We start from the raw sequence: 27,825 nt of genomic DNA on the forward strand, positions 1-27,825 counted from the left end.
AGGGACATTCCTGTAAGCAACACACATCTGATTCTCATGTCAGCTGTGCTCTTTTCCAGTAATAGATGTTGCTGAAGAATGGATTCTGCTGTCTATTTGTTCTACCTTAGCCTGGCCTCCATTATTTGGAGAAAAAGAAACCAAGAGTGATTTTAAAAAGGATTAAAGGTCGAATCTAATCTCACAAAAGAATTGGTGATGGAGCAATTATGCTACAAGGAATCATTAAATCCAATGAAGGAGAATATTTTTGTAGCCCAGGGTTGAAATGAGTGGTCCTTGGTGCTGAGTTTGGTTGTTTTCTTGCAGATGTTTCATTACCCTAACTAGGTAATATCATCTAGTTAGGGTAATGAAACATCTGCAAGAAAACAACCAAACTCAGAGAGCACCAAGGACCCCCTAACTATTAAATCTTTTGGCTGTATTCAGAAAAAAAATTAAGCAAGGAGTATAATAAAATTATGCATGGTATGGAAAACCAGGGTATGAAAAGATTTCTCCCTCTGTCATAATACTGGAATCTCTTTGAAAGTGAATAGTGAAGAATTTGGAACAGATTATACCTAACCACTTCAGAGAGCCAGTTTGGTAGATGTGGTATAGTAGTTGAGGCACCAGACTAGAAATCAAGGGACCGTGATTTTAGTCCCACATTAGGCATGAAGCAAGTTGGCTGTCCGTGGGCCAGTCCTTCTTTCACAGCTCCGGAAAGAAGGCAAAGATAAACTACTTCTGGAAATACTTATCAAGACAACTGCAGGAACTTGTTCAAGCTGTCACAGGAATCAAAATGGCTTGAAAGTACACAGACATTTATTCATACAATGCACAGTTAAATGATGGGCTTCTTCTCTACAAAATTAATTGATGATTGCTTATAAAGATCCAAAATGAGATTGTTCCAATATAAGAGGTAAACAGAAAGTACAACATGCTCTCCTATTAGATCTCTGGCTGATTCGGAGGGGCAAACATTCTTGAGTCTTCCTTATCTAACTACGGCAACCTTTGTGAGAAAGAACATTTGGGAGACCATAAGAATGAACTTTGGTGTGAAAAAACTTCTAAAATGGGATTCTGGTAGTGATCATAAATGCTGGCTGGGTATGTGCTCAGGCCTTCCAATGCTTGAACTTTCATTTAGGACCTGAATGTTAAATGTTAAAGTTCTGGTAAAAAGGATCACAGCAACAAATTGGATGTCTCGCCCAACCTGGGGCTACAAATCCTAGAATTTCCAACAATTCATCTGCCATATTGGCTAGCAATTCAGGAAGTTGTCTTTCTAAGACTCCATTTCCCAACCATCTGCCCTCCCACCCCATCTCTGCATTTAAACTGGTATAAATCCCAGTTATCCCAGCCAAGATGAAGAATTCTCAATGGTAAATCATGCGCATCCATATTAGGGAAGTCTATCACCAAACATCTGGTCAGCATCAGGTCGCAGAAGGCTAATGTACATCAAGTCTTGCCAGATTCTGGAGTCAAACAGAGTGCTTGTGGGGAAAGCCAGCACGATATAGACCAGAAAGACCTAAATTAAAATTCCCATTCACCCACAAAACTCGGCCAACCAGAGTCCTACAGCATGTGGGTGGGGGGGAGGAATCCTGCCTCTGACCTTGGAGATTCTCAAGCTATGCCTATGATCCAGCGGTAGTATGTCAAAAAAATAAAATAAACCCAATAAAACAACCCAACCAAGTTGCTCAGCAAACAGAAAAATTTCTAAGCTTTTCTCTGCCTCTATTTTAAGATGCATGCCTAGTTACAGTCGTTCCTTCTAACTTTTGCTAGGCTTCTTGGTCATACCATCAGCTCACGATTTATAATGGCAATAATGAGGATAGACAGGATTAGCAAACTGGGTCTGGTTTCTGCTTGGGATGTTGGTGACATGGCACGCCTCACACTCTCAGCTTCCCTTTACTTCCTAGGGCTCTGCCGAAAGTAAACTAGGGGAAAGTAGGAATTTGATAAGCTATTTTGAGCTTCTTTTGGAGGAAAAAGCAAGATGCAAAGTGATTAAATAACAGAGAGAAGTCTATCCACTACTAAACAGAGGTGAAAAATCCTGTCCGGTGAACAGAAAAATGAGAAAGGAGCCTTCCGTGTGCCAAAATTGATCTTGCTTGAAGGCACAGGCAACTCAATGGAAGGAGCACAGCTGCTAGCAGAAGAAAGTTTCCCAAACGAACTGTTGATTAGCTGGCTTGTTCATGGTTGGTAGCAAGAGAGGAGGAGAAACCAATCATTACAAGAACATGCTTTTCCTCAGCAAAAGTTCCAAACAGAAGCAAGAGCAACGCAATCCAACAATTCTTCGAGGGTGAGGTTGGGAGTAGGGCAGGTACCTAGCCCTGATGACACGCGGGCTGGAAGGACAGAGCTAGGAAAGCGGCCTGAACAGCCTAGCAATCAAGAGGTGCCGCGGGTTATGTAGATCTCTCCTTGCAAGGAAAGGAAGACAAGACCGAAGGGCGCTCTGTATGAAGCTGTGTGTACACAAGGCCTAGTGAATGGACCATTCAGCCAGGGCCCAGCATGGCAGCAGCCTTAACTATAAATAGCTATGAATCGTGCTCTTTGTTACCGATCTTCTTGCTGGGAAAACAAAGTTGCTACCTTAGAAGCAGAGCCATTTACAGTCAGGAAAAAAAAGAAGCCATGGAAGATTCTTTCCATATATGATTTCTGTGGTGAAATTTCTACATGCACAGAGATGAAAAGTTTGGATACCCTAGTGAGCTATGGAGGAATGGTGGGTGAAATTGACTGATTTTGCTGAAATGGATAAATTGGCTTATTTGATTAGGGAAAAAAAATACATTATCTACATTTATTGGTGACTAGAAGCCTCTTATGGGCTTTAGTCGGCTCAAATGAAAACCTACAAAATTGAAAGGAAAGTGGGGAAAAATGACTGCCAACCCATCTCCCCCACGTTTCTATATATCCCATCATCTGGACTACATTTTCATCATTACAGAGCAAATGCATTTGTTTGGACAAGGCACAGTTTCTATTTCCTTTGTGAAGAATTCAAGCTGTAAAAGTTTTTTTGTCTTCTCAAAGCTTCTGATAACTTGGTTGGAAACGCCAGCAAAGGGTTCTTGCTCTTTTCCCATTGCGTGGTCAGCAGTACAGGGTCTGCCAAGAACTTTTCCAACTTCCAACAATTTGAGTTTCTCTGTCCAGCTTGTTTGGGACATAGAGCAGCAAACTCTGGCCAAGTTTCTTGGCGGTTCATATGGGCAGACTAATGGCTTAAAATTCACATTGCAGGCATCTTAAAAATTGGACCTAGATCCTACTATGGGCAATATGCTGAGGGGATGCTCCAATGTGGACTTTCTGGCGGGGGGGGAGGAGGAAGAGTGGTCAAAGTGAATGTCAGAACTAACTATTCCAATTTCTGTGGATTTACTCAAAGTTCCCTGCCCTTTAGAACTACTGTATTTCGACAGAGATGGTTAAAGAGGATGAGCTCCTTAGAGAATCCTGTTCTAATAAACCTATTTACTTTACTTCATTTGGTTCCCTTTTCTCAAAGTCCTCGTGATATCATACCTGGGTCCCTCTCTCCAACCATTTTAGCTTCACCACCAACTTGTGAAGAAGGTTTAGTTGAGAGTGTATAACCAGCTCATCCAATGAACTGTAGGGCTGAATGGGAGTTCAACCCTGGTTGACCTTGGCTCTGTTCTGATGAGATACCCATTAAACCACACTTTCTTCTCTTTTTTTCCTTTCCCATCCAGATATTATGTTTGTCTCCTTGCTAAATGGGATAGGATTCTCTACAACTTAGACAAGGAGGTATATAACTAGCAGCTTAAATGTATTGTTTTTATATATTTACAGCATGTATATAATTATATATTAATTTCATATTTATGTGTGTGTGCATATTAGTTACACAGCTATCTATCTATCTATCTATCTATCCTATCCATCCATCCATCCATCCATCCATCCATCCATCCATCCAAATATGTCACAAATATGTCACACAAAATAAAGGCCCATAAATGCTTCCATTGTCTTTTAAATCAAGTTCATGTGAAATCATCATTATTTTATGGGTGGCATGCACTATTCTACAATCTCTAACTCCACAGTGATAACTCATTTCTCCTCTCAATGCTCTGAATCTTTCTGTCCACAAAAAGTCCCTTTAGGAGTAAACACAGGAGTAAGTGCACCAGTCCTAGCCATTTATCCAATTTCTGGCTCAAACAGTTGCTAACAAGGTTTAAATGCAGAGAAAGCGCTAAAAACATAGCCACTCCAGGGAACTCAATCCTTTCTCTCCCTGGTGTCATAATTCACACAAAAGGTAATCATATCCATATAAAAGGACATTGAATATGACCATCCCAAACTGGACAACCTCTGGATATACGGGATGACAGCTCCTCTATTTCCTAGTACGAATACAGGTGACTTCAGCTCCATGAATTCCTGTCATCACAGTCATTGGAGAATATCAGACTGGGAAAGATTGGCTGGGAAAAAAAAAGGGCTGACGAAGCCACACACTCACAGCATAAAATATTTCCAAAAGGACTTAAAAGAGATCCATCTGTATTCACTGAAAAAAAAAGGGTGTGTTAGCTTAGCTTCTCTGATCAAAAAGAGGGCAGATCTCATACAAACAAGGGACATTTCTCATACAGAAGGCACACAGCCCAAGCAATTTGCCTCACCTTCATTCACCAATTCTGCACCAAGTTGTGGAGAAGGATGCTCGGTTTGGATGACAGGGTTGCGACCAGGCGTCCTCAGCTTTTGCCACGAGGGGAGGAGGATAAGCAAAGCAAGGAGCTGGCCGGGCGATGCCTCTTTCGTAATTGGACTCCACGCGGAGCGGGGGCACCAGTTCCCCCCTCCTCCTCCTCCTTGCACTGAGTCCAGAACAACATGTTTACTCATTGAACTTGGTTGTACTGCTGTGAAATGAGTGCCTGCTATTATGTGTCAGCTGAATTGCTTCTTCCACAGCTATACTTCAGGCCTGTCATGTGAATGGGCTGTGTTTACCCTGCATCAACCTACATGGGTTGAGATTTGGCATCAGAGGAAATAGACATTTTACCATCCAAACTCATTATGGGAAATAAATACACACACACACACACACACACACACACACATGGGGCTCTTCCGAGGTCTGCCAAAATCTGGAACAATGCTTTTTATAAAATGGGTGGGACAGAGGAAAAAGAAAGGTGTGCTATGGATCATGCGAGGAAGAGGTAGGCAATTTTTGATGGCCAGAAGCCACATCTAAATGTTTTTGTGCAAGGCAAGAGCTACAGAAGGTGTGGGAGCCCAAAACTGATGAGGAAATATCCTTTATGGGGGTGAGATTTATATATATATATATATATATTCTTCCTCAGGTGTCCTGCAGGTGGAACATTTTTATCTGCAGCTGTATTGAGTCTCTTTGAACAATAACAGTTCAGTTTTATATGCTTCCTGCTTTAGAATGGCAGGAAACAGCACTACTGATTGTGCTTCCAAGATTCTCATACACACCCCAACCCCAAAAATTTTGAGGGGAATAGGTGATTCCAGGGCCAAAGAATGCTCATCTTTGGAGAAAAAATAGGCATGGGAAACAGTTTCCATGTAGAATAGGTTAGCATTATGGGAAGCATAATTTTCTCCTGCTTTTGCACAGGTAGCCCTCAATTTACAACAGTTTGTTTAGTGTCTGTTCAAAGTTACAACGGAACTGAAAAAGTGACTTATAACCATTTTTCACGCTTAAACTGTTGCGACATTTTCATGGTCACATGATCCAAATTCAGATGCTTGGCAACTGACTCATATTTATGACGGTCGCAGTGACCAGAGGGGGTCATGTGATCCCATTTTGTGACCTTCTGACAAGCAAAGTCCATGGGGAATCCAAGATTAACTTAACAACCGTGTTACTAATTTAATAACTGCAGTGATTCACTTAACAAATGAGGCAAGAAAGGTCATAGAGTGGAGCGGAATTCACTTAACAGCTGTCTTGCTTAACAACAGAAATTTTGGGCTCAATTGTGTTCATAAGTCGAACACTACCTGTTTGAAGATCTCATTCCTGGCATCTCCAATTCAACCAACCAAGTCACGTATCAGACCACAATGCTGGGAAATGCCTTCTCTACCCAAGTTGACTCACTCAGAGTTTACGGTAAAGGTAGTCCTTGTTTAGCAACCACAATTAGGACTAGCAATTCGGTTGTTAAGTGAACTGGTCACTGTCAGGGTTCTATGGGAAACCACAACTGTTTTTATAATTTTACTTCAGCTTTCCTTTGCTTTACAGACCTATAAAGGTCATAAATGTGAGGATTGGTTGCAAAATTACTTTTTTCATCAGCTTTGTATCATTACAAATGGTCACTAAATGAGGCAGTTGCTAAACAAGGACCATTTGTACTTGTAAAGTCTGATGAATTTAACCTTCCCTGACAAAATGACCATCGTTGTAACAAGCCTGGAAGGAGTAATAAGCGAGATGCATTTAATTATATATTGATCTGCCCAATAATAATTCTATTAATTTCCATTTACTATTATTTATTCCACACTTTAGAAGCTTATCTGTCTCATAGGGAAAAAAGAAATGTATTCCATAAGGAATGTCTTGCCCTCATTGTATCTGTAGAAAAATGGCAAAACTCCACACCCCTCTTTCACTAATTGTTAGTTGAACTGATTTGGTTTTCAACTGCATTGTTTTAACTCTTATGCTTTATCATTGATAATTTTTATCGGGCCTTGAATGTTGTCTGAATGGGAAGGCAGGATCTAAATCTAATAAATAAATCAAGAGTTTGAACATGAAGAAAACAGGGCTTATGCCCTGCAGCCGGGACTGAAGACAGAGCTGACGGAGAGAAGTATGGAGGAACATCACACAGACAGAGGAATAAGAGAAGTAGACAATATTTTGTGGCAGCAGAAAGGCAGATGATGAAAAGGGCAAAAAGGTGTGAAAGAAGAGAACAGAACGGAATGCTGTGGCTGTGGCAACCATGCCAAGTCACAAAAATTGGCCTTCCTCTACTCAACATAATTTGTGCACCAGTCCTTAACACATCGTTGGAGCAGTGGTTTGACTGAATCACTGGCTCAGGCTGTTCTCATCTCTGGCTGGTCTTGGAAGAATGGTAAGAAGGAAAAAGCCCTACAGGAGAGGCAATGCACAAAGAAGGCTGGTATCCTTTATATGTTAACCTCAGTCACGGTCATGGGATGCAGAAAGGGACAGGACATTCCCAAGAGAGAAGACGCTGAAATTTGGGACATGGGCTGCAAAATGGAACGTCAGGCATGACAAGTTCCACTTCCCTTTCACACAGTTGGAGGAGAGAAGGATCTAGGCAGACCGCTAGAAATAAACACAAATGAGAGAACAGACATAAATTGTAGAGGGAAGAAGAGGTTTTTTAGCAGCCTTACACATGTAGGCATGCATACTGTAGCTATACCTCTATCTATTATCTACTGGTATATCGGGAGAGAGAGAGAGAGAGAGAGAGAAAGAGAGAAAGAGGGAGGGAAGGAGGGAGGGAGAGAGAAAGAGGGAGGGAAGGAGGGAGGGAGAGAGAAAGAGCGGGAGGGGAGGGAGAGGGAGAGGGAGGGAGAGGGGGAGAGGGAAAGGGAGAGGGAGAAGCTTCTTGGATGAGAAGCGAAACATCTTCAAAGAAAAAACAAAAAGTCCAAAAGTTGCCTCTTGAAAAAGCACCTTTAGGACACACAGACATACACCTTTTCTGTCCTGCTAAGTTCTCAAGCTCTGAGGTTCCACATTTCAAGGAGAATCAAGACCAATGTTTTTATAAAATTTTCTCTTGCAATATCAATGCTGGATTAGAACACTTCTCCAATCCATCTACCGGCAGTCCTCGATGTACGACCATAACTGAGCCCAAAATATCTGTTGTTCAGTGAGACATTTGTTATGTGTGTTTTGCCCCATTTTACAGCCTTGTTAAGTAAACCACTGGGGTTGATAAGTTAATAACATGGTTGTTAAGTGAATCTAGCTTCCCCGTTAAATTTTGCTCGTCAAAAGGCTGGATCACCTGACCTTGGGACACAGCAATGGTCATAAGTATGAACCAATTGCCAAGCATATGATTTTTGACCACCTGGTCGTGGGGCTGCTAGAAAGGTCGCAAGTGTGAAAAATGGTCATGTCACTTTTTTCAGTGCCCTTGTAAATTTGAACAATCATTAAATGAACGGTTGTAAGTTAAGGTCTACCAAGTTCCAAGCCAGCAATTTGAGCCATAGGGGCTCTCAGGGGGGAAAGGGAAACAATTGACAAAATGCCCATCACAACAAGCCACAATTCCCATCCTTGACTTTGATGTCACAATGCATATTTTGTCACCTTGCAAATGCTGCGGTTAGGAGCTTATACGGTTTGCTTTGCGGTGCCTACATTTCTATGCGGGGCTGACAAGAAAGCGAGGTTAGATCAACTCCAAACGGGGACACACACACCACAAAAGCTGCTGAGAAACAGAAGGATCAGAAGGTGGTGCAACTGAGCCAAGTTACATCCTGCAGACTAGTCATCGTAAACAGGATTCTGGATGTAAGAAAAATCAACCCACCAAGTTTTTCTAAGGAAATTTGGTATAAAGCACAGCTCCATTCCAACCATATCCTGTCTGTGCCTTTGGCAGCAGCCTCTGAATAAGGATGAGAGGCTGGAGGCGCACCAACGTGCCTACAGCCCCTGTCCTATTGTTTCTTTTATTTTTCTTATATGTATCATGTATTCATAACTATGTTTTTACTTATACCTATTATCTTGTAAGCAATTGACAAACCAAACCAAATAAAATAAATAAAAACTTGTCCATTCTTATTGCTGGTCATCCAAGAGGGAAATACCTAGATACAGGAGAAAGAATAGTTACGATGCAGGGGATTTGCTGACAGGCCACCGTGCATGAAGGAAGCAAGGGCTCTGTGTCAATTCCTCCCATTCTCTTCTCAAAGCAATCCTTCAGAACATAAAAGGGAGCCACAGTGCTCCTAAAAAATACAATCTCTGGCAGTTTATGGTTAATCATGGTATCTCCCGAGAAGAGTACTCCACTCCTCAGCTCGCAATAGATTACCTGATGCCACTAGGCTTGAAATTTTGGACCTAGACAACTTGGAACTATGCTGCCTACGGTCTGACCTAAGCTTAGTACACAAAATTGTCTGCTACAACGTCCTACCTGTCAATGATTACTTCAGCTTCAACCACAATAATATTTCAACCACAATAACACATCGGCAAACGATAGATGCAAACTCAAAGTAAACCTCTCCAAACTCAATTGCAGAAAATACGACTTCAACAACAGGGTATCAATGCCTGGAGCTCACTATCTGACTCTGTTTTTACATCCTCAAACCCCCAAAACTTTAACCTTAAACGGTCTACTGTGGACCTCACTCCATTCCTAAGAAGTCTGTAAGGGGGCGTGCATAAGCGCACCAGCGTGCCTACCATCCCTGCCCCACTGTTCCCATTTATTTGTGCTCATTTACTATGTATATACTTATACCTGTTTATACTTATATGTTTATATGTTATGTTCATACTTATACATGTTTTTTCATACATGCTTGACAAACTAAACTAAATAAATAAACAAATAAATAATCTACGGGCAATCACAGCAGTATTCTCCAATGTCCTGCACAACTAAGTTGTGTAAGGAATGGGAGGTTCCCAGCCAGCTGGACACAGTGTTCCTTAACTCCGGGAAATCAGATGGGAATTGGTCAAAGCTTAAGAATAGAAAGCAGGGCTCCAGAGGCCAGGAACGAAAATAGTATTTGTCAAGCTATCAGTGCTTTAAAAAAAAACCCAACAACCCTCCCCTTCCCTGTCTGCCTGAGAACAAAACTCTCAATATTGCCTGTTTCACTATGGCCAGCAAATTAGTTGGCAGGCTTCCCTGCCATGCACAGCTCATCATTGTAAAGAGGAAAGCTAATCCGGTCTGTTTCCTTGCCATACTTTATGATTAATGTAATTTCCTGGCTCTCACCCATCCCCTTCTTTTCCTTGCTTTGGGCTTTCCAGCTCTGTTTGGAATGAAATGGTAGAAATGCAGAAAGGTATGTAGATGCCTGGGCATTCTTCCCCACTTCTTTCTTCTTGGCTGCTTGGAAATCGGTTGGTTAGGCAAACCTCCACCTTTTGTACATGAAATCTAAATCAAAGGTTTGGAAAACTTATCCAAGAGGCCGTCCTTTTAATTACATTCCTGGAACATTTCAACACAATTGTTCAGCAGCAGCCATGGCCGACTCTCTCAGCAATACCGAAAGCACAGAAGCCAAGTGGTCATAAAAGAGCTGCCAATTGATGCAGAAGATGACAGACAGCGGGTAACATATGGTGCTTCATCCTCTCTTTTGTGGCCTGCTGAAAACTGTCAAAGCCAATGCAAACTGCCTAATTACAGTGCCACAATTATGGAGAAGAAAAGAGGAGGAAATTAAAGAGTATTTGGCCTCCCTCTTGAAGCTGTTGCCCTGCCTCTTGTGATACTTAGCGGCTTCAAACATAGCTTTGAAAAATTGTGCATTCCCCAGGATCCCACGTTTTTTCCTATTACAGTGTTCAGCTTTAATCCAGTATTTTAATAAGTAAATTCTCCTACAGGCATCGAAGTAAAATGCGAGATTATCACAAAGAAATGTTCCAAAACCTGAAGCACTTGATAGGTTGGCCACACAAATGTACCAATTCCATCCTTCCTGTCTCAGGATTGTTAAAAAACAAAATAACTTGAATGAAGGATTTCCTTTCTGGTCTGCATCCAGATAAAGACAAAATGTCAGCAGTTTAGTTCAGGAAAAAAGCTGTTGCTTTCAGATGCCCAAAATACTGTTTTCAGGTTCTCCAAGAGTTTCTTATTATGTCCCATCATAGATGTACATAAATATGTACACCTGAAATTGACCTAGCCTAGATGCGAATACCATTCATGGGACAACCAAAACTGAAGATATTAATTCAAGAAAGCCCATAACAATATAAAGGTATTGAGCCCAAAATTTATCTTGCTAAGTGAAACTTTTGTTAAATGAGCTTTGCCCCATTTTATGACTTCTCTTGCCACAGTTGTTAAGTGAATCATTGCATTTGTTAAGCTGGTAACACGGTCGTTAAGTGAATCCGGATTGACTTTGGTGGTCAGGAGGTCACAATTAGGAATCACATTACCCCAGGACACTGCAACCATCATAAATATGAACCCCTTGCCAAGCAGCTGAATTTTGATCACGTGACCATGGGGATGCTGCAGTGTGAAAGTGTGTGAAAAATGGTCATAAGTCTGAGTGAAAAATGGTCCATTTCACTTTTTTGTGAAAGTGTGAAAAATGGTCCTAAGTCACTTTTCTCATTTCCGTTGTGACTTTGAACAGACAGTAAATGAACTGTTGTAAGTCGAAAACTATCTGTAACACCAAACTTGCTGTCGTGCTGAAATGTGAATGGACTTACAGAAACATTTTCATGGGTGTCTTGATTTGTTCCATTAAACAAAAAAAAAAAGCCTAACCCCAACCAAGCTGTTGTTAACCTTCAGGGCAGTCCACAGAGGAAGCTTCTGCCCCACTCCCTGATCATCTCTGTCCTTCGTGGTCCTTTCCCATTTGTCAGCTGCTGATTAATTTCTAGCTCAGTAGCCACGCAGAAGGAATCACTGCAAATGCAACTGAGTTTGGCGAAGGAGCATTTCCTATTGGTGGGAATTTGTTCCTTGTCCCACACTCCATTCCTCAATCTTTTCCTCCACAGTCGAACCAAGATATTGTGATCTCCCCTCCTAGCAGCGTTTTATCTTTGTTTTTAAAGTGAACAGGAGAGCTTCATTCAGCTCTCATCAGAGAAGGGAGATCATTTCGTTTAATTCCCAAGAAAACAAATCCAGTGCAAAGTTAGGATACATGTGAAAAGGAGGGGACTCTATGCTGCCAATCACCTGTATCTATTGGTCAAATGGAAGGAGTTTGATCAACACAACTGATGATGTTGTGAGAAGGGCAATGAGGTGCTCTAAATCAGCTGTTGAGGTCAGAGTAGAAATAGCAATAGCAACAGCAATAGCACTTAGACTTGTATACCGCTTCACAGTGCTTTATAGCCCTCTCTAGGTGGTTTATAGCATCAGCCTATTGCCCCCAACAATTTGGGTCCTCATTTTACCAACCTCAGAAGGATGGAAGGCTGAGTCAACCTGGGGAGATTCGAACTGCCAAACTGTGGGGCAGACAACAGTCAGCAGAAGTAGCCTGCAGTACTGCATTCTAACCACTGCGCCACCAGGACTCAAGTATCCTTCACAAAAGGTTTACTTTACACCATAAAAGAGGTTGCTTAGGGTGGGAAAAACCAACATGTCAGTTATTCACATGACCAGTGGACAGCCATAACCGACTGCATTCACCTAAGAAAACCTATAACAGTAACACCAAGTTTGCCGTCGTGCTGAGATGACTCCCTCAACTGGGCAAACTTAATATAGGATACAACTGACAGATGACCAAGGAGGCAGACAGACGGGCAGGCAGGCAAAGATATTTACAGGCAGAGAGAGAAGAACAGAGATCAGCTGATGCTCACAGGAAGTTGTTCAGATTTACCAGTCATTCACCGAAAGACCACCACATCAGCAGCTGCTTAAGTCCAGGAAGAGTCCTTCTACTGCTTGTGAATCCTACCAGATCCCTCCTGAGTTGCAAGTTCATCTTTGGATTACCTGCATTGATGGTGCTTTGATACCTTACTCAACAGACCAGGCACTTCCTTCTCCTGAAAGCCAGCAGTAGCAAAGCAGGGAGCTTAGTGACTGTGGTTGAAAAGCATGCTTTATATGGCATAGTAAACAGTACTAGAAAGCCTGCAGGCTTAGCAGAGTCTACAAAGCAAGTCCAAGAATTCTAACATGAAGCATATATGGCAGAGCATGAATGGCCAATATTATTAGCCTGGTAGACTCAAATTTGTGTTTTTAGTAACACCTTGAGTTCCACCAGCCCATTCATAGAAGATTTCATTCCTTATTTGTCCATTAAGGCTTCTTTTGCAGCAATCTAGTTTGGAAGAAGAGAGTTCATTGTTGCTGCTACACGTTACCAAATATGGCAAATAATTACTTCTTCAATTAAGTGATAAGGTTTACTAGATTTCCACCACACAGGTTCCTACTGTAGTTTGCTCCAGTTACAGTATTAAGTTTGTGTAATGAGACCTGCAGTAGGAGGAAGTTTGGTTTATAAGAATAGACTTGTTTTTCAGAGTGAGACGGGAGGCATATAAATTTAATAAATAAAAAATAAGAATGTTTCTATTCATGTGCTCTGTTGATAAACTGGGGACTTTCCCAACCAGCTGTAAACATGCATCTGGTAAATGCTAACTGTTAGACAACTAGAAATGAAGAACCTTTGCAGATTGTGGCAAGTTTTAATTTGTTATTCTTCTTTTCCTGAACCAGAAATTCTTGCTAAATCTTTCACTAGCATATTTCTGCAACACTACACCTGTTTCAAAACTGGAGCGGTCCTTAATGAAATAACATTGGGCAAAGAGGGATTACTTTGTGTACAATTCACCATATTTAACATGCACACTGCAGCTGCACAAGCATGGCTGAAACATCTGGAGCTGCTGCACTAATTGCTATGGGATGCTAATGCAAGCATCCTTGGGCAGTTTCCTGCCCTATTAGCTTTTCTAATATTTCCTAAGACTTTGCTACAGACCTCACAGTGTAAGGAAGGATTACACGGTTGGGGCCTTTCAGGAGGAGGATAGCTCAGCGATTTCTCCAGCTCATTTCCTGTTTACTCAGCATTCTCAGCTCTTCTGGAAAAATGGCCAGAGGTCTTCTCCCAGAGGAGTAAGGTCATTCCTAATAAACCATAGGAAAAAGAGTTTTTTCTCCCAAAGAGAAATCTATTAGCAAACAAGATAATCCCCAGCTGAGTGCTAGTAGACAGAGAGCTTTCTCCCATGTTCATTTGATATTTATTCAAGAAGAATCTCATCATGCAAATCTTGTGCCACAGATACCAGCCCATAGGTGCAGATTGGAAGCAACAGGCTATGCCAAATATGCCTGGTGCTGGGTAACCTTTTGCAGTGAAAAGCCACAGAGGATATTAATACTGTTGCATGTTCCAAAATTCCTCTAATTTTGGGCAGGTGACTGGGCAGGATAATTATGTAACAAGATCACCAGTTTGTGTGTAGAATGTCGACTTCTTTAGACTGAATCTTAATATGCCCATCTTTCATTTGCGTCCTATCTCAAATTGGTGGGAGTGGTACAGTTTGTTTAATAATTTGCTGTTTAATTTTGAGGATGTGACTTCTGGGGCTCTAAAGCCATGGGTGGAACCCAACATACTGATTCCAATATGTTCACCATTGCTCTTCATAAGACAGGACGTAGGAACAATTTGGGGGAGTAAATGAATTTTTCAGATAAAATGTAGAAAACAAGCATTAAAAATGGAACAAAAGTAACATCTGGAACAAAAGTATACAGCTTCATCTCTTCTCTCCCTGTCAGCATTTTCCTTCCTAACACTTCTTCAGTAGTCTCTCCCTTTCTCTCGCTCTCTTCCCATTTCTTTGACACTCCTTCCGGGAATGCTACCAAAAAAGGCATATCTAGATTTTTTGTGCTTTTTGGAATTTGATCAATGAACATCTGAAACAAAGTTGAAATTTACCTGCCCTTGATCATAAAGGCAGTCTATAACTGGAGATCTGTTCCTATTAATATTAGACTTATTTCCCACTTTTATTTTGTAAAACTCAGGTGTACATAATGCTCTTTCTTCTTGTTTCCCCACAAAAACAATGCTGTGAAGTGGGTGACTGGCCCAGAGTCACACAGTTACTTTTAGTGTCTAAGGATGGACTAGAACCAATGGTGCGCTGAGCCAGGAGGCACCAGCTTGGAAGAGCAACTGATACATTTTTGGGAATGCCCCCATGCTTAGTGCATCAATCAATTGTTTGGTGGTTGGCATAAGGCACAATGGTGACATTGGAGAAAGCAGAGTGGGTTGCTAAATACTTACCAGCACACCACAAACTAGGACTCCCAGAGATTCTATTAGCACCTTAACCACAGCACCAAAACTGGTCCTCAGAATCTTTTAGTTGGATTCCAGGCAAATTAATAACTGCCTATTTTTAGCTTTAAAAAAGATCTGCCGATGTGAAAGAGACGTAGGTCCCCCTGCTCTTTACTCTCCCATTCCGTTTACTCCTGTAACTCTGTAAAAGAAATTAGGTTTCTTTCAAGACCTGAAGAAAAAGAGAAAGGAGGGTGAACGAATTAGCAGTGAAGTCAGGAAGGAGACACTGCAGCCCTGGAGTTTTTAAAAGGCAAGCAAGTACAGTATTATCTCCAGGTTAAAAAAAAAATCTGGCATCCTTGATTCCATCCTATCAACCTTTCCCCATCCTTGCATGATCCAGATGCATTGGGATTGTAGGTCCCCCTAATTCCCAGTTAGTTGCCCCAACACAGTTGGAAGATGTCAACTGAAAGTCCACAGTATACATGGTGATGCAGACTACATTTATACTGCTTGCAGTAGCTAATCTCTGACTTGATCTTTGACATGTGCAGTTGCAAATCCTTACTTAGTAGTGTAATAATCAAGCAACTTGAACAAGTAACCATGAACAGCCCCAAGATCAGAGCTTCACAACCTGCGACTCAAACCCTTCAATGCAGCTTCTAGGGCCCTTCCGCAAATTGCTGCCAAATTGTCATTTTTAATATGGCAGACAGGGAAACCGGTTGCTGCCAAGGAAGTAATCCTCTTCACGGCATTTCATTATTTCAGCTTTTATTTAAAAGGCAATGGAATTAAGTTTTGTTTCTGTCCTGGCCCTGTCTGATTTCTGAAGCTCCTGGCACACCACTCCAAGACCTGAAAAAGATTGTGCAGTGCCCCTAGAGACAGGGGCGAAAAATCAAGCAGTTCACAGGCAGTCCTTAGCTTGCAAAAATGAAGTTTTTGGATCCTAACATGAAGTAGATTAACTCATGTCCTGCTACAATTAATGGCACAAAGCAAAGCACTCTGCTCCTGTTTGCCAGCTGATCCTTGAACCAGTGGGGTTAGAAAGAAATAGAGATGAGATGTGTGTTTGTTAAGTAGTACAGTGTGCACATCAGGAAAAGTCTGCTTTGATAGACAGTCCAAACGGACTCCGCAAATGCCTGCACAATTGCCACCAGTTAAGGGCCACACCACAAAAGTGGACGAGAGAGAAGGCATTTTGGAAGGGGAAATCAGAATAAACTATAGGTAGTCCTCAACTTATGACCACAATTGAGCCCAAAATTACAGTTGTTAAGCTTTGCTCCATTGACTTTGCTTCTCAGAAGGCAGCAAAAGGTGATCACATGGTCATAAATGTGAACCAGTTGTCTGAATTTTGATCACATGACCATAGGGATGTTGCAATGGTTGTAGGTGTGAAAAATGGTCATAAGTCACTTTTTGCAGTGCCATTGTAACTTGGAATGGTCACTGAAGGAACTGTTGTAAATTGAGGATTACCTGAATTGAACCTGGATTGCAAACATCTGGGCATCCACTGGATACCAGCAAACAGAAAACTCAGCTTTTACTACCACCTTGAGTTAATCTGGAGTTCTGTGCTCCTAGTTCAGAAATCTTACAGAGGAAATGTGTTCATCCATCCATCCATCCAGTTATATCATCCTAGAGCACTTCAGCTCCAGCATACAAGGTTTTTCTACGGAGGCAATTCCCAGGATCATCAGACGAGAAGCAAATCATCAAAGCAGGGAAGAGCCCAGAGCAGTAGACACTGCACATTCCTATGCCCTGTTTTAAAAATATTCCTTTTCTCCCGTTTTTGTATGAACACTACTCTAGACTCTCAAGCGTTACAGGTTACATGATTTTATGCACTGATTCAGTCACGTTTCATTTCAGACCTTCTCTTTCACCAAAACTAGAGTGAGGCTTTCGTGCAACTGATCAAGATTTAACTTAAGAGCAGCTCATCTGATGCCCTTCAGATGTTTTGGATTTTACCCCCATGAGCCCCACCATGGCTAAGACAAAGGAATTGGGGGAGGGTTTCCCTTGTCCAAACATCTGGAGGGCATCAAGTTGCTTGTCTGATTTAACCATTCAAAATCTCAGCCACTTTTTTTTTTTTTTTTTAAAAAAGCAAAACCAAACAAAGCTGTTTCTTAAAATACATATCAGGAAATGGCTCAAACAGGCTGACATGGCATTTGGCCAACCAGCTTTCTCCCATCTGGGGTCTTAAAGACTGTGGCAATACGAAGCAAATGTCAAAATTAACTCTCAAGCACGGAAGCACAATCCATCAGGCGGGTTCATCCTCCTCGCCCTCCCGAGTATTTTCGCCTTTAACATCATTGTAACGAGAAAGAGAACCCAATGGAAGGGAATGTGTGTGTGTGTGTGTGTGTGTGTGTGTGGGGGGGAGCACACAATAACTGTACACTTTTAGAAGAATGGTCATGTTAGGTCAGCCAGAGAAAAAACAAAATTAAAGCTGTTCCTTTGTACTAAACTTTTGGGGCCAAAGCAAAACAAGAGGATGTTTCAGCAGGAGATCACAGAGAGAGATCCTAGTTACTGGCTACTTTCTTAAGTTGTACAGTGAGCAAAGTTTCAAAAAAAAAAGAAGAAGAATGGACTAAGCCAGCCAATTTACTGCCCCATTAACTCTTCCAGCTTACCTCACTCCGTACATCAAATGTCTTGGAAAATCAAAGACGTTCAGCAAATAGCTTTCCCTCCAGCCTGTCTGGGGATGATGGGGACTGATACCACCAAATCCAGCCGACACCATGTATTTGCAGTCAAAGGCTGCTACACTATGAGAAAACCGCATCTCCCACCCAATCCCTGCCTTCCTCCTTCATCCAAGAACATCCCCTGCTTTCCGAACACCTACCCGGCAGCTACTTGGTATTCGGGCACTTTCCCTTCTCCCCAGGGCTCTCAGGAGAGTTTCCACCGTGTTTCGGGGCTTCATGGTAACCGAGGAGACAATGACACATGAATCCTACTTGTGTCTCTGAGCCATGGCTTGTCGAAATGCTTGAGCGCAGATCCCACCGCCTCACACCGCCAAGAGATGCCAGACCTCTACACAGTGTCAGGAGCTGCTGTGAGGGACACTTCTGTTGGCTTCTCAAATCAGCCCAGCCCTTGGAGGATGTGAGGCTGGAAACAATGAGGTAGGAGCCAGGCTGGGCTGCGAGTTCAGGGCAAGCTGTCAAGGGAGCTCCATTTCCTGATTCACAATGGCTCCTTCCCCTTGCAGGGAGGCAGTGGAAAAGGAGGCGGCAGCAGCAGGGAAAGAGGGATGGAGGAGGCCCTGGCAGAGATGCAGAGGGCTCTAGGTCAGCTGTCTCCAAGCATGGGCCTTTGAATCATCAGCAACGCCAAGGAGCCAGAAATCAGAAAGAGGTTGGCAGAGGATATAAGGAAAGAGACAAAGGAGACCAAGGATTGCATATGGATTCCAAATGTCTCTCTTTCTCTGTCTCTCTCTGTCTGTCTGTCTGTCTCTCTGTCTGTCTGTCTGTCTGTCTGTCTCTCTCTCTCTCTCTCTCTCTCTGAATGATACAAGGGAGAGACTATTGGGATGACTGACTGCCAGAAGGGCATTTTCCTCAGGCACACACAGAGATACACACACAGAATTCCTGCAAGTAGAAAATGAGCACTTAGATCAGTATTTCTCAACTTCAGCAACTTTAAGAAGATATGTGGACTTCAATTCCCTGAATTCCATGGCCATACTGCCATGGGAATTCTGGAACTTGAAGTCCACCCATCTCAAGTGGCCGAGGTTGAGAAATATTGCTCTAGTGAACTAATTTTCTAGTGTTTGGTGGTTTCATTTTTCCAAAAAAAGGGGGGGGGGAGAGAATCGAACTGCTGACAGCCAGCAGTCAGCAGCATTAGCCTGCAATACTGCATTCTAACCATATGATTATTATCCAGTTTTCTTGGCAAGGTTTTTGGAAGTGGTTTGTCACTGCCTGCTTCCTAAGGCTGAGAGAAAATGACTGACCCAAGGACACAGAGCTGGCTCAGTGCCTAAGGCAGGATTAGAACTCACAGTCTCCTGGTATCTAGCCTGGTGCCTTAACTACTACATCACATTGGTAACCAAAAATAAATAAATAAAGATCCAGCAGGATTTTAAGTAGAGTTGTCCTCTGTAACTCCTCGCATTTTCCTCTGTCAGAGGCAGAATGTTCTGTTCATCACAATCATGCATAAACAAATAATTCCTGTCATATTTGCAGAATTGAAGTGACTTTATAAAGCACTGCCCTATGCATGGTTCCATCTCTTACTCTGGAATAATCATAGTATATGAAGAGGAAACCATTATAGAGAGGCCTGTCTATGGAGATTCTCAGTCATCCAGGTCATGGTTATCTCAAGAAGCTTCTTCAGTTCTGAATGAATGGTGGAGAATGGATTGGTTTGAAAGAGAGGTCAAAGAAGCCATCTATATTAAAACTCAGGGGTCTTCAAACTTGACAGCTTTAAGACTTGTGGACTTCAACTCCCAGAATTCCTCCTCCAGTCATGTTAGCTCAGGAATTCTGGGAGTTGAAGTCCACAAGCTATCAAGTTTGAAGACCCTTGTTAAAACTGAATAGCCTTCTCTCAACAGGGATATGACACGACCATCTATCTCCTGTTTACAACACGTCCTTTTAGCAGTTCCAAGAAGATTCCATACACATTTGCATTATTCAGGTGAGGGTACAGATAAACCTCCAAGTGGCCTCAGCTATTCTCAGAAAGAGTGCTAACGACCAGATGACTGCAAGGAATATAAATCCCTCCATTCTTCACCATTCATTGAGAACTGAAGAAGCTTCTTGGATGAGAATTGAAATGTCTTTGAGCAAAAAGCAAAGTTCAGTTGCCTTTTGAGAAAGCACCTTAGAGAGAGGGATCAAAGGAAGCCCTATGTCTCTTCCACACTGAGCCTTAATAAAAGCAAGATACCTATAAGGAATTTTGTCCCTCGTGGCCTTCCATAGTCTGATAAGGAAAACTACTATACTTCCAAAATGTTTTAGATGAAAAAAAGGGGGAAGGAGTGAAGGAACAGAGCAAAGACAGAAAAACTCCAGCCCAACTGGAAGGCAAGATTATACAAAGACGAGTAATGCAGTGGTGGGATTCAAATTTTTTTACTACCGGTTCTGTGGGCGTGGCTTGGCAGGGGAAGGATACTGTAAAATCTCCAGTCAGAGATGGCATTTGCCGGTTCTCCGAACTATTCAAAATTTCCGCTACTGGTTCTCCAGAACTGGTCAGAACCTGCTGAATCCCACCTCTGGAGTAACCCCCTCTCCTCCAAAGTCAAATGTTCAGACTAGTTCTAGGTTACAAATTGTCAAATAATTTCTTTTGTCTCTAAATACTGTAGACAATTGGATTTGCTGGCAGTACCTGTTTCGTTGGTAAGCTCTGTCTTGGGGATACTATCTTCTCCAAAAGGGACTGCTATCCAGTAGACACAGAGAAATCACAGATTATGCCAAAGGAAATACTTGAAAAGAGCTGTCAGTTCCCCTTGTCTGCACAATTCGTCACATTGCCGTGACCGTATCTACAGCATAGATTTTCTCCTGTGGGAGGAATATCACATCCGAAAAGGCACCAGATCTTCATCTCAGCCAATGGACAATGAGAAGACAGTCTCCTAATACATAACTGGAGATTGCATGCTTCTCGCAGTAACTTAATCCTGCTGGGTCATGTAGGCAATAAACTTTTTATTTCAAAACTTTGGATGTAAATCCATAACTCTGCAGTTGAACCAAAGAAGTCTATAGAACAACGTCCAAAGAAGCATTTAAGGATTACAGCCATCAACAACGGTAAAATATTACTGTTATCTGTAGTACTACTGGTACTATTACAAGAAAAGTGGAAAGGAAAAAGCCAGTGGTTATATCCGCAGTGTGTGTAAAGACACTGGAGCCCCATTCAGTTATCATCTAGTCACAATTTTTTGGACTCTTAACTCTTTATAACTAAGAGCATGGAATCAATGGAAGAGAATATTTATAGCTCGGGATTGAACTATAGAATCCTTGGTGCTCTCTGGGCTTAACTGTTTTCTTGCAGATGTTTCATTACCCAATTAGGTAACATCATCAGTGCTAGCATGACTAAGAGCATGGTTTTTGCATCACCATGGATGGGGTTTTACTGAAAACAAAAACCTAGTTCCTAAAGATCTTTCTCCACTAAGGAGCAATAGCATTATTTGTTTGTTTGTTTATTAAATTTCCACATCGCACACCTCACCTAACTGAATCTGAGGATTATCCATCCTCAAGCATTATATTGGCATGAAATCTGCTGTCCCCCATTGCCAATCCATGGCCTGTTTTTATTGCTTCTCTTCCAGGTCACTGCCAGTGAAAGTGATGGGTGACAAAGCCTAACTGATTTTACATACCTTGGAGGATTCTGGAATAAGGAGCAAAATAACATTGGCTACAGCTAAGGATACAATAACTCATGCCTGTCTCATTTATACAAGAGGGATAAGATAAAGATAGCATTCCAAGAACAAGCTGAAAAAGAATGTTGTCAGTTTGGACAGGGGTTAGGCGTGAATACAAATATTGTTTAAAGTGCTGGAGTATTAATTTGTAATACATACCGTGTTTCTCCAACAATACGGCCTCCACCAATAGGAAGACCCAGCATGTTTTCTAGGCATAAAATCAAATTAAGCCCCTCCCCCAAATTTAGGCCTTGTTTAAAACATGCAAAATAGGGGAAGGGTGGGGGGACTTGCCATTTGGAGTGCTGTTGGAGCTGCCACCGCCGTTTGGAGTGCCGTTGGAGCTGCTGCCGCCGTTTGGAGCTGCCTCTGCCGTTTGGAGCCGCCGCCGCCATTTGGAGTGCCGTTGGAGCTGCCTCTGCCGTTTGGAGCTGCCTCTGCCATTTGGAGCCGCCGCCGTTTGAAGCTGCCGCTTCCGCGTTTGGAGCACTGCCGCTGTTTGGAGCACCACCGCCACTCCAAACACGACGGCACCTCCAAACACGGAAGCGGCAGCTCCAAAGCGTGACGGCGGCACTCAAACGGCGGTGGCGGCTCCAAATGGCAGAGGCAGCTCCAAACGGCGGTGGCGCTCCAACGGCACTCCAAACGGCGGCAGCTCCAAATGGCAGAGGCAGCTCCAAATGGCGGCAGCAGCTCCAATGGCACTCCAAACAGCAGCGGAATGGGCAGAAGGGAAAGCAACAGCGGCAGGTGCCAAAGGTCTTGGGTCTGCAGCAAAGGTGTTTGGTGGGAGTAGGGCTCTCTGCTCTTCGCCATGATCGCCCGTTAGGAGCGGCTGGTGGCGAGGCTGCCGGGCGCTCTAGATGAGGATGAAAGGGGAATTAGTTACCCGAAAGACAGCCTAGCCTTTGGGCTCAAAAATAAGGCCCGCCTTTTATGTGAGAAACACGGTACATAGATACATACATACATACATAAGTACATATATACATACCGTGTTTCTACATAATAAAACCGGCCTTATTTTTTGAGCCAAAACGCTAGGCCTTTGGGGGTGACTAATCCCCCTTGCATCCTCGCAACAGCCGCTCTAACGGGCATCATGGTGAGCGCGAGAGCTCCTCTCTCCCACCAAACACCTTTGCTGCAGACACCTTTGGCACCCCGCTGTTGCTTTCCCTTCTGCCCATTCCGCCACCACGTTTGGAGCTGCCGCTTCCGTGTATGGAGTGCCACCGCCATTTGGAGCTCCAAATGCGGAAGTGGCAGCTCAAACATGACGGCGGGTGATCTTTTTATTTTGGTCCGCGCAAAGTTCAGAGCGAGCAAGAGAGGAGACTGCGATGCCTCCATCCGAGATGGCAACCTCACTAGTGGATCACAATGTGGCTGGAAGCCCGAATCGGCGGGATACGATGGCAATCTTTTTGGAGCGAGAGAAAGGGAGAGAAGAGTTGCAAGGCGTAATTTGCAGGAGAAAGTGGGTGTACCCACGGCAGGGAGCCCAAGAAGAAGGGCCAGTAGGCACGGAGAACGTCCCGTAGCTCCGGAAGCAGCCTAGAGACGCGCCCGGGAAGGCGCAGATGCTGCCTTGTAGTCCCCAAACCAACTGCGTGCGCTGCCTTTAGTTGTGTGCGCTCCGCTCTTTGGGCATCTCGTGTGATCGTGACCCTGTCCTTTCCACCTGGCGCCCTTGCTGCTTTCTGGCTCTTTAGCGACTGGCTTCAGCGTTTGGAACACGTTTGCGTTTGGAGTTGGTTTGGGGACTATGAGGCAGCATCTGTGCCTCTTCCCAGGCGCGTCTCTAGGCTGCTTCCGGAGCTACGGGACGCTCTCCGTTGCCCACCGGCCCTTCTTCCTTGGGCTCCCTGCCGTGGCGTACACCCACTTCCTCCTGCAAATTACACCTCGCAACTCTTCTCTCCCTTTCCTCTCGCTCCAAAAGATTGCCATCGTATCCCGCCGATTCGGGCTTCCAGCCACGTTGTGATCCACTAGTGAGGTTGCCATCTCGGATGGAGGCATCGCAGTCTCCCTCTCTTGCTCGCTCTGAACTTTGCGCGGACCAAAAAAAAGATCACCCGCCATCATGTTTGGTGCTGCCACTTCCGCGTTTGGAGCTCCAAATGGCGGTGGCACTCCATACACGGAAGCGGCAGCTCCAAACGTGGTGGCGGAATGGGCAGAAGGAAAGCAACAGCGGCGGGTGCCAAAGGTGTCGGCAGCAAAGGTGTTTGGTGGGAGTAGGGAGCTCTCCGCGCTTCGCCATGATCGCCCGTTAGGAGCGGCTGGTGGCGAGGAATTCCTGCCCGCTGGCGCTCCTAACGGCAAGTCTCCCGCCCTTCCCCTTATTTTGCATATTTTAAAATAGGCCTAAATTTGGGGGAGGGGCTAATTTGATTTTATGCCCAAAAACATGCTGGGCCTTCCTATTGGTGGAGGCCGTATTGTTGGAGAAACACGGTACATACTCTGGTACAGGAAGCTTCTGATAGACCACCCTGGGCACCATAAATAAAAAGCACACTGCTTATGCTCTTAATGCTTCTTTCCTCCTCTTCGAAAGAAAAGATTATGGAAGAAGTGCTGGGAAAAGACCTGACAATTGTCACTGGAAGATGAAATCATCAGGATTTCTTCTAAAACTCCATGAGTAACGCAGGCCATGGAAAAATAAATCTCGCCTGGAAGGATTCCAAACCAAATCACCCTCTCTCTTCTGCCTCCTCAATTTGTAAGCTAAAATACTATTAGGCATCCATCATCACAGCATTACTAAATGGCTGGAGAGCACTATATCCATTCCATGCAGAGATTACTCATAGCTCATTAAAAACGTATCCAATTATTTGGCTGAGATGATAAACTGATGAGCAGGGCCAACTAGCCAAAAGAATTGGGGCTGGCTAATGCCCCAAAGTTGGCTTCTCCACTTGGCTAGAGCAAGGGGGAAGGGTGTCCATACCACAGGTAAAATCTCACCACTGTGAACTTGGCCAGTGCTACATGGGAAAAATACAATTCTTAAACAATCAGGCCCTCTCTCTCTCTCTCTCTCTCTCCCCCCGTGTGTGTTTGTAGGAGAAAGTATTATGGTACAATGAACTAGAAGCAGACTACTTTACCAAGGAACTTGGTATGAGAGAAATGCTGGAAATAAGAAGTTCCATGTGATAAAATGACCAATGTGATAAAATGTGTGAACAGCTATCTTTCTGCATGTATGTATGTTGATAACCAATCTTCTCCAGCTTGATAGTTGCCATTTTGTTATCGGACCATCCTGACAGTGAATTATGGGAGACAGTGTTCACCAAGTTAGGAAAGCTTGGAAATTGAATAAATGCTAACCACATACCCATCCTTATGAAAGAACATTGATTTATCTGAGGTGACATGCATTTCTTACTCTTGGCTTGGAGATAACAGAATGGAACTGCCTCAGTCTTCCCCAATGAGACTGAGCTTATCTAGTATCTGGGGTAGAAGACAGGATCATCTAACCAGAATGCAACCTGAAACAATCCTCCAATTATAGCTAATTGTCATTGTTAAGTGTTTGTTACTGCCCTTGGGTGAGTTCCAATATCGCAAGGCATAGATAGAATCAATTCCTAGTACCACTAGATACAATTTCTTGTTTCTCAGGATTGACCTCCTGCTGTTAGATTTACAGACAATGTATCCTCCATTTTTTTTAATCACAGCAACTCTGTGAGGTATATTGGGTGGAGAGTGATTGGACCACCAAGTGAGCTTCTGTTTCTAAAAGAGGACTTGACCTGGGATGTTCTAACTGAGCAATTTAATTGTCCATCTGGACTGAGCATCATTTCTCAGGTTTCCCAGCTCAGAAGCCTAGGAGCTACACAATTTGGGAGCTCAACTGGAAGACACCAGTCTGGGGAAGACTATTTGAGAATGTGTTAGAACTTGTCCAATGTATCTGTACACCCAAACCTGGAGTAATCATGGCTATTTGAAAGCAAATCATGGTTTTAAACCAAGCGAATCTTTGCTGACTTCAATTTTAGCTGAGAATTGGATAATGTAGGTTCCTAAAAGAATTAGATAGTGCCTCTCCATTACACAACCCAAAATTGGTACTACAATTCAGGAATTGTAGCAGCACTATTTTGAACAATGCCCTTTCAAACCAGAACAAAAGCTTTTATTCAATAAACAAGTGCCAGAATCAGTTCAGCACTGGGCTCCTTGGTGCACTCTGAGCTCATTTGATTTTTAGTGCTAATGCTAATGCTGATGATGTTACCTAGTTTTGATAATGAAACATCTGCAAGAAATCAACCAAGCTCAGAGAGCACCAAGGACCCCTCATTTCAACCCTGGGCTACAAATATTCTCTTTTATTGGTTCAGTAGGTTTAAGATATGCATTATTATAAAGAATTTAAGCTACATGCCTCTTGTGATGAGAATATCCTACTTTCTCAAGTTTGCCATGACTGGGACTATTTAAGAGGAAACTGCTGCACTTTTATTGTGGTGGCTTAATGACACTGGAACTGCTGGCCAGAAATGGTCTGCACTCTAGCCGTTCGAGCCCTGCTTCACGAGACAGAATGAGCTCCCATTGATCAAGTCCTAGCTCCTGCTCATCCAACAGTTCAAAAGCATGCGGTATTGAGAGTAGATAAATGGGTACCACTTTGGTGGGAAAAAAGTAGCTGTGTTCGTGTGTATGGAAAAAGCGGAAGCCAACACTGGACCTGCAATGCAAGGTAAGGTGAGGCGAGACTAGATCAGTGAAGGAGCCCAAAAAGCCAACAACCCTACCGCTGCTAATCAGCTGGTATAAACTACTTTGCCCCCTGTGATGCACTAAAGATAGGCACACAAACGCCGAACAGAATGAACTAGCAATGTAGTCTGTCAGGACTGCACTGGGTCTAGCATTTGTAGATTTCCCTGATATTGTATGCCATACGCTAAATAAATAAATAAATCTGGGATTATCCCATGAGAATGACTGTGAAAGTGACCATGGGAAATAGTGAACTTTTTTGGCATGTAACTCTTCCTTTTCTAATCTTTAATGCCATAGGATCCTGCCCTTTTCATGTTTAACTTCAAGGGAACTCAAGGAAAATGGCTTTAGAGAGAAATTAATCCCCATCAAGTAACTTGAAGGAATTGTTAGAAGCATACTATCAGATGATAGAGGAGAGACATAGCTCAACACTGAGTGGAGAAGGATTGGCAGAGCTGCAAGCCGGCACTGCACTTCTGGCTACCTCGGATGATCCAGCAAATTAAATGCAATACTGAACCGGAAAGATGTGCTTTCCCGGTTTCTCTTTGCTTCCAATAGATTGGCATGCAGAAATGCAAGAAGCTTTGTGGGAAGGCCAGAGTCCAGTAGTAATAAGTGCACAAATATCTGGAGTACCACTTGAACACCATTGGAATTGATAAAATCATCACCAGTCAATTGCAAAAGGCAGCTCTACTTGGAACAGTTTACATCTTGTGATGATACCTTTAACACCACCGAACGTCTGCCTATCCCAGGACTCAATAGGCAGATAAACATGCCAAATCCTATCTAACAATCGGCTGACTGTGTGACAAACCATGATAACAGTAACTCACTCTTCCTATGATAAGTCTTGTAAAATAAATCCTTCAAGTCATATTCAAGTTCAAATATACAAAAATAAATAATCTTTTTTCCCCTTGAAACTCACTTGTTAGCCACTGCCTTCTACCAGGAAGTTTCTTCCTACTTCCTACTCTAGCTTATAGTCCTTGGATTTCTTGCTAGTCTCCCCTCCACAAACTTTCCAGATATTGCTTTGGCTTACCATTTTGGGGACCGGGCAAAGTTTACCGCCACCTGCTGGGGATGAAATGCCAAGTTCTGCAAATAGCTTCAAGAATTGAGGGAAAGGAGAACCAGAATAAATTGAAAGCTTGTTTACATTTCCTGTTAAAGTAGATGATCACAATTAGTTGTATCTAGACTCTAGCTAAAGTCTTAAACTTTTGCTCCATTCCCCTCATGGCACTTTTTACTGGAACCATTGGAAAGCCATTGTACAAAAATAGTTATGTAAAGTAGAAGCACACTGGTTTTCAATAGTTGGTTTTCAATAGTGCCTCTTCCAAACTTACATACATGTAGTTTTTGATTATAACTCTGGAACATTTCCAGATTTGTGA

At 43.0% G+C, this 27,825-nt stretch overlaps 1 protein-coding gene and 1 long non-coding RNA gene across 7 annotated transcripts in view; both read right to left on the bottom strand.

Annotated features, from left to right (window-relative positions):
• LOC148132293 (uncharacterized) overlaps positions 1-27,825 on the bottom strand; it is a 220,105-nt gene that overhangs the window by 140,445 nt on the left and 51,835 nt on the right. The window lies entirely within an intron of this gene.
• Positions 1-27,825, bottom strand: part of TNS2 (tensin 2) — a 139,388-nt gene that overhangs the window by 78,949 nt on the left and 32,614 nt on the right. Inside the window, exon 1 of one of the 5 annotated variants that reach the window (XM_026673885.2) lies at positions 18,038-18,294. The exons of 3 other annotated variants lie outside the window; for them this stretch is intronic. In XM_026673885.2, the coding sequence (XP_026529670.2) occupies positions 18,038-18,118 (81 nt within the window). In that variant the 5' untranslated portion in view covers positions 18,119-18,294. Of the gene's footprint in view, positions 1-4,715; positions 4,806-18,037; positions 18,295-27,825 lie in introns of those variants that run through there. One more of the 5 variants, XM_026673886.2, reaches the window with a different exon arrangement.

This window comes from Notechis scutatus, chromosome 2 (genome assembly GCF_049901735.1).
Source record: "Notechis scutatus isolate UNSWTSFEM ecotype Mainland chromosome 2, rNotScu1.2, whole genome shotgun sequence".
Classification (NCBI taxonomy): domain Eukaryota; kingdom Metazoa; phylum Chordata; class Lepidosauria; order Squamata; family Elapidae; genus Notechis; species Notechis scutatus.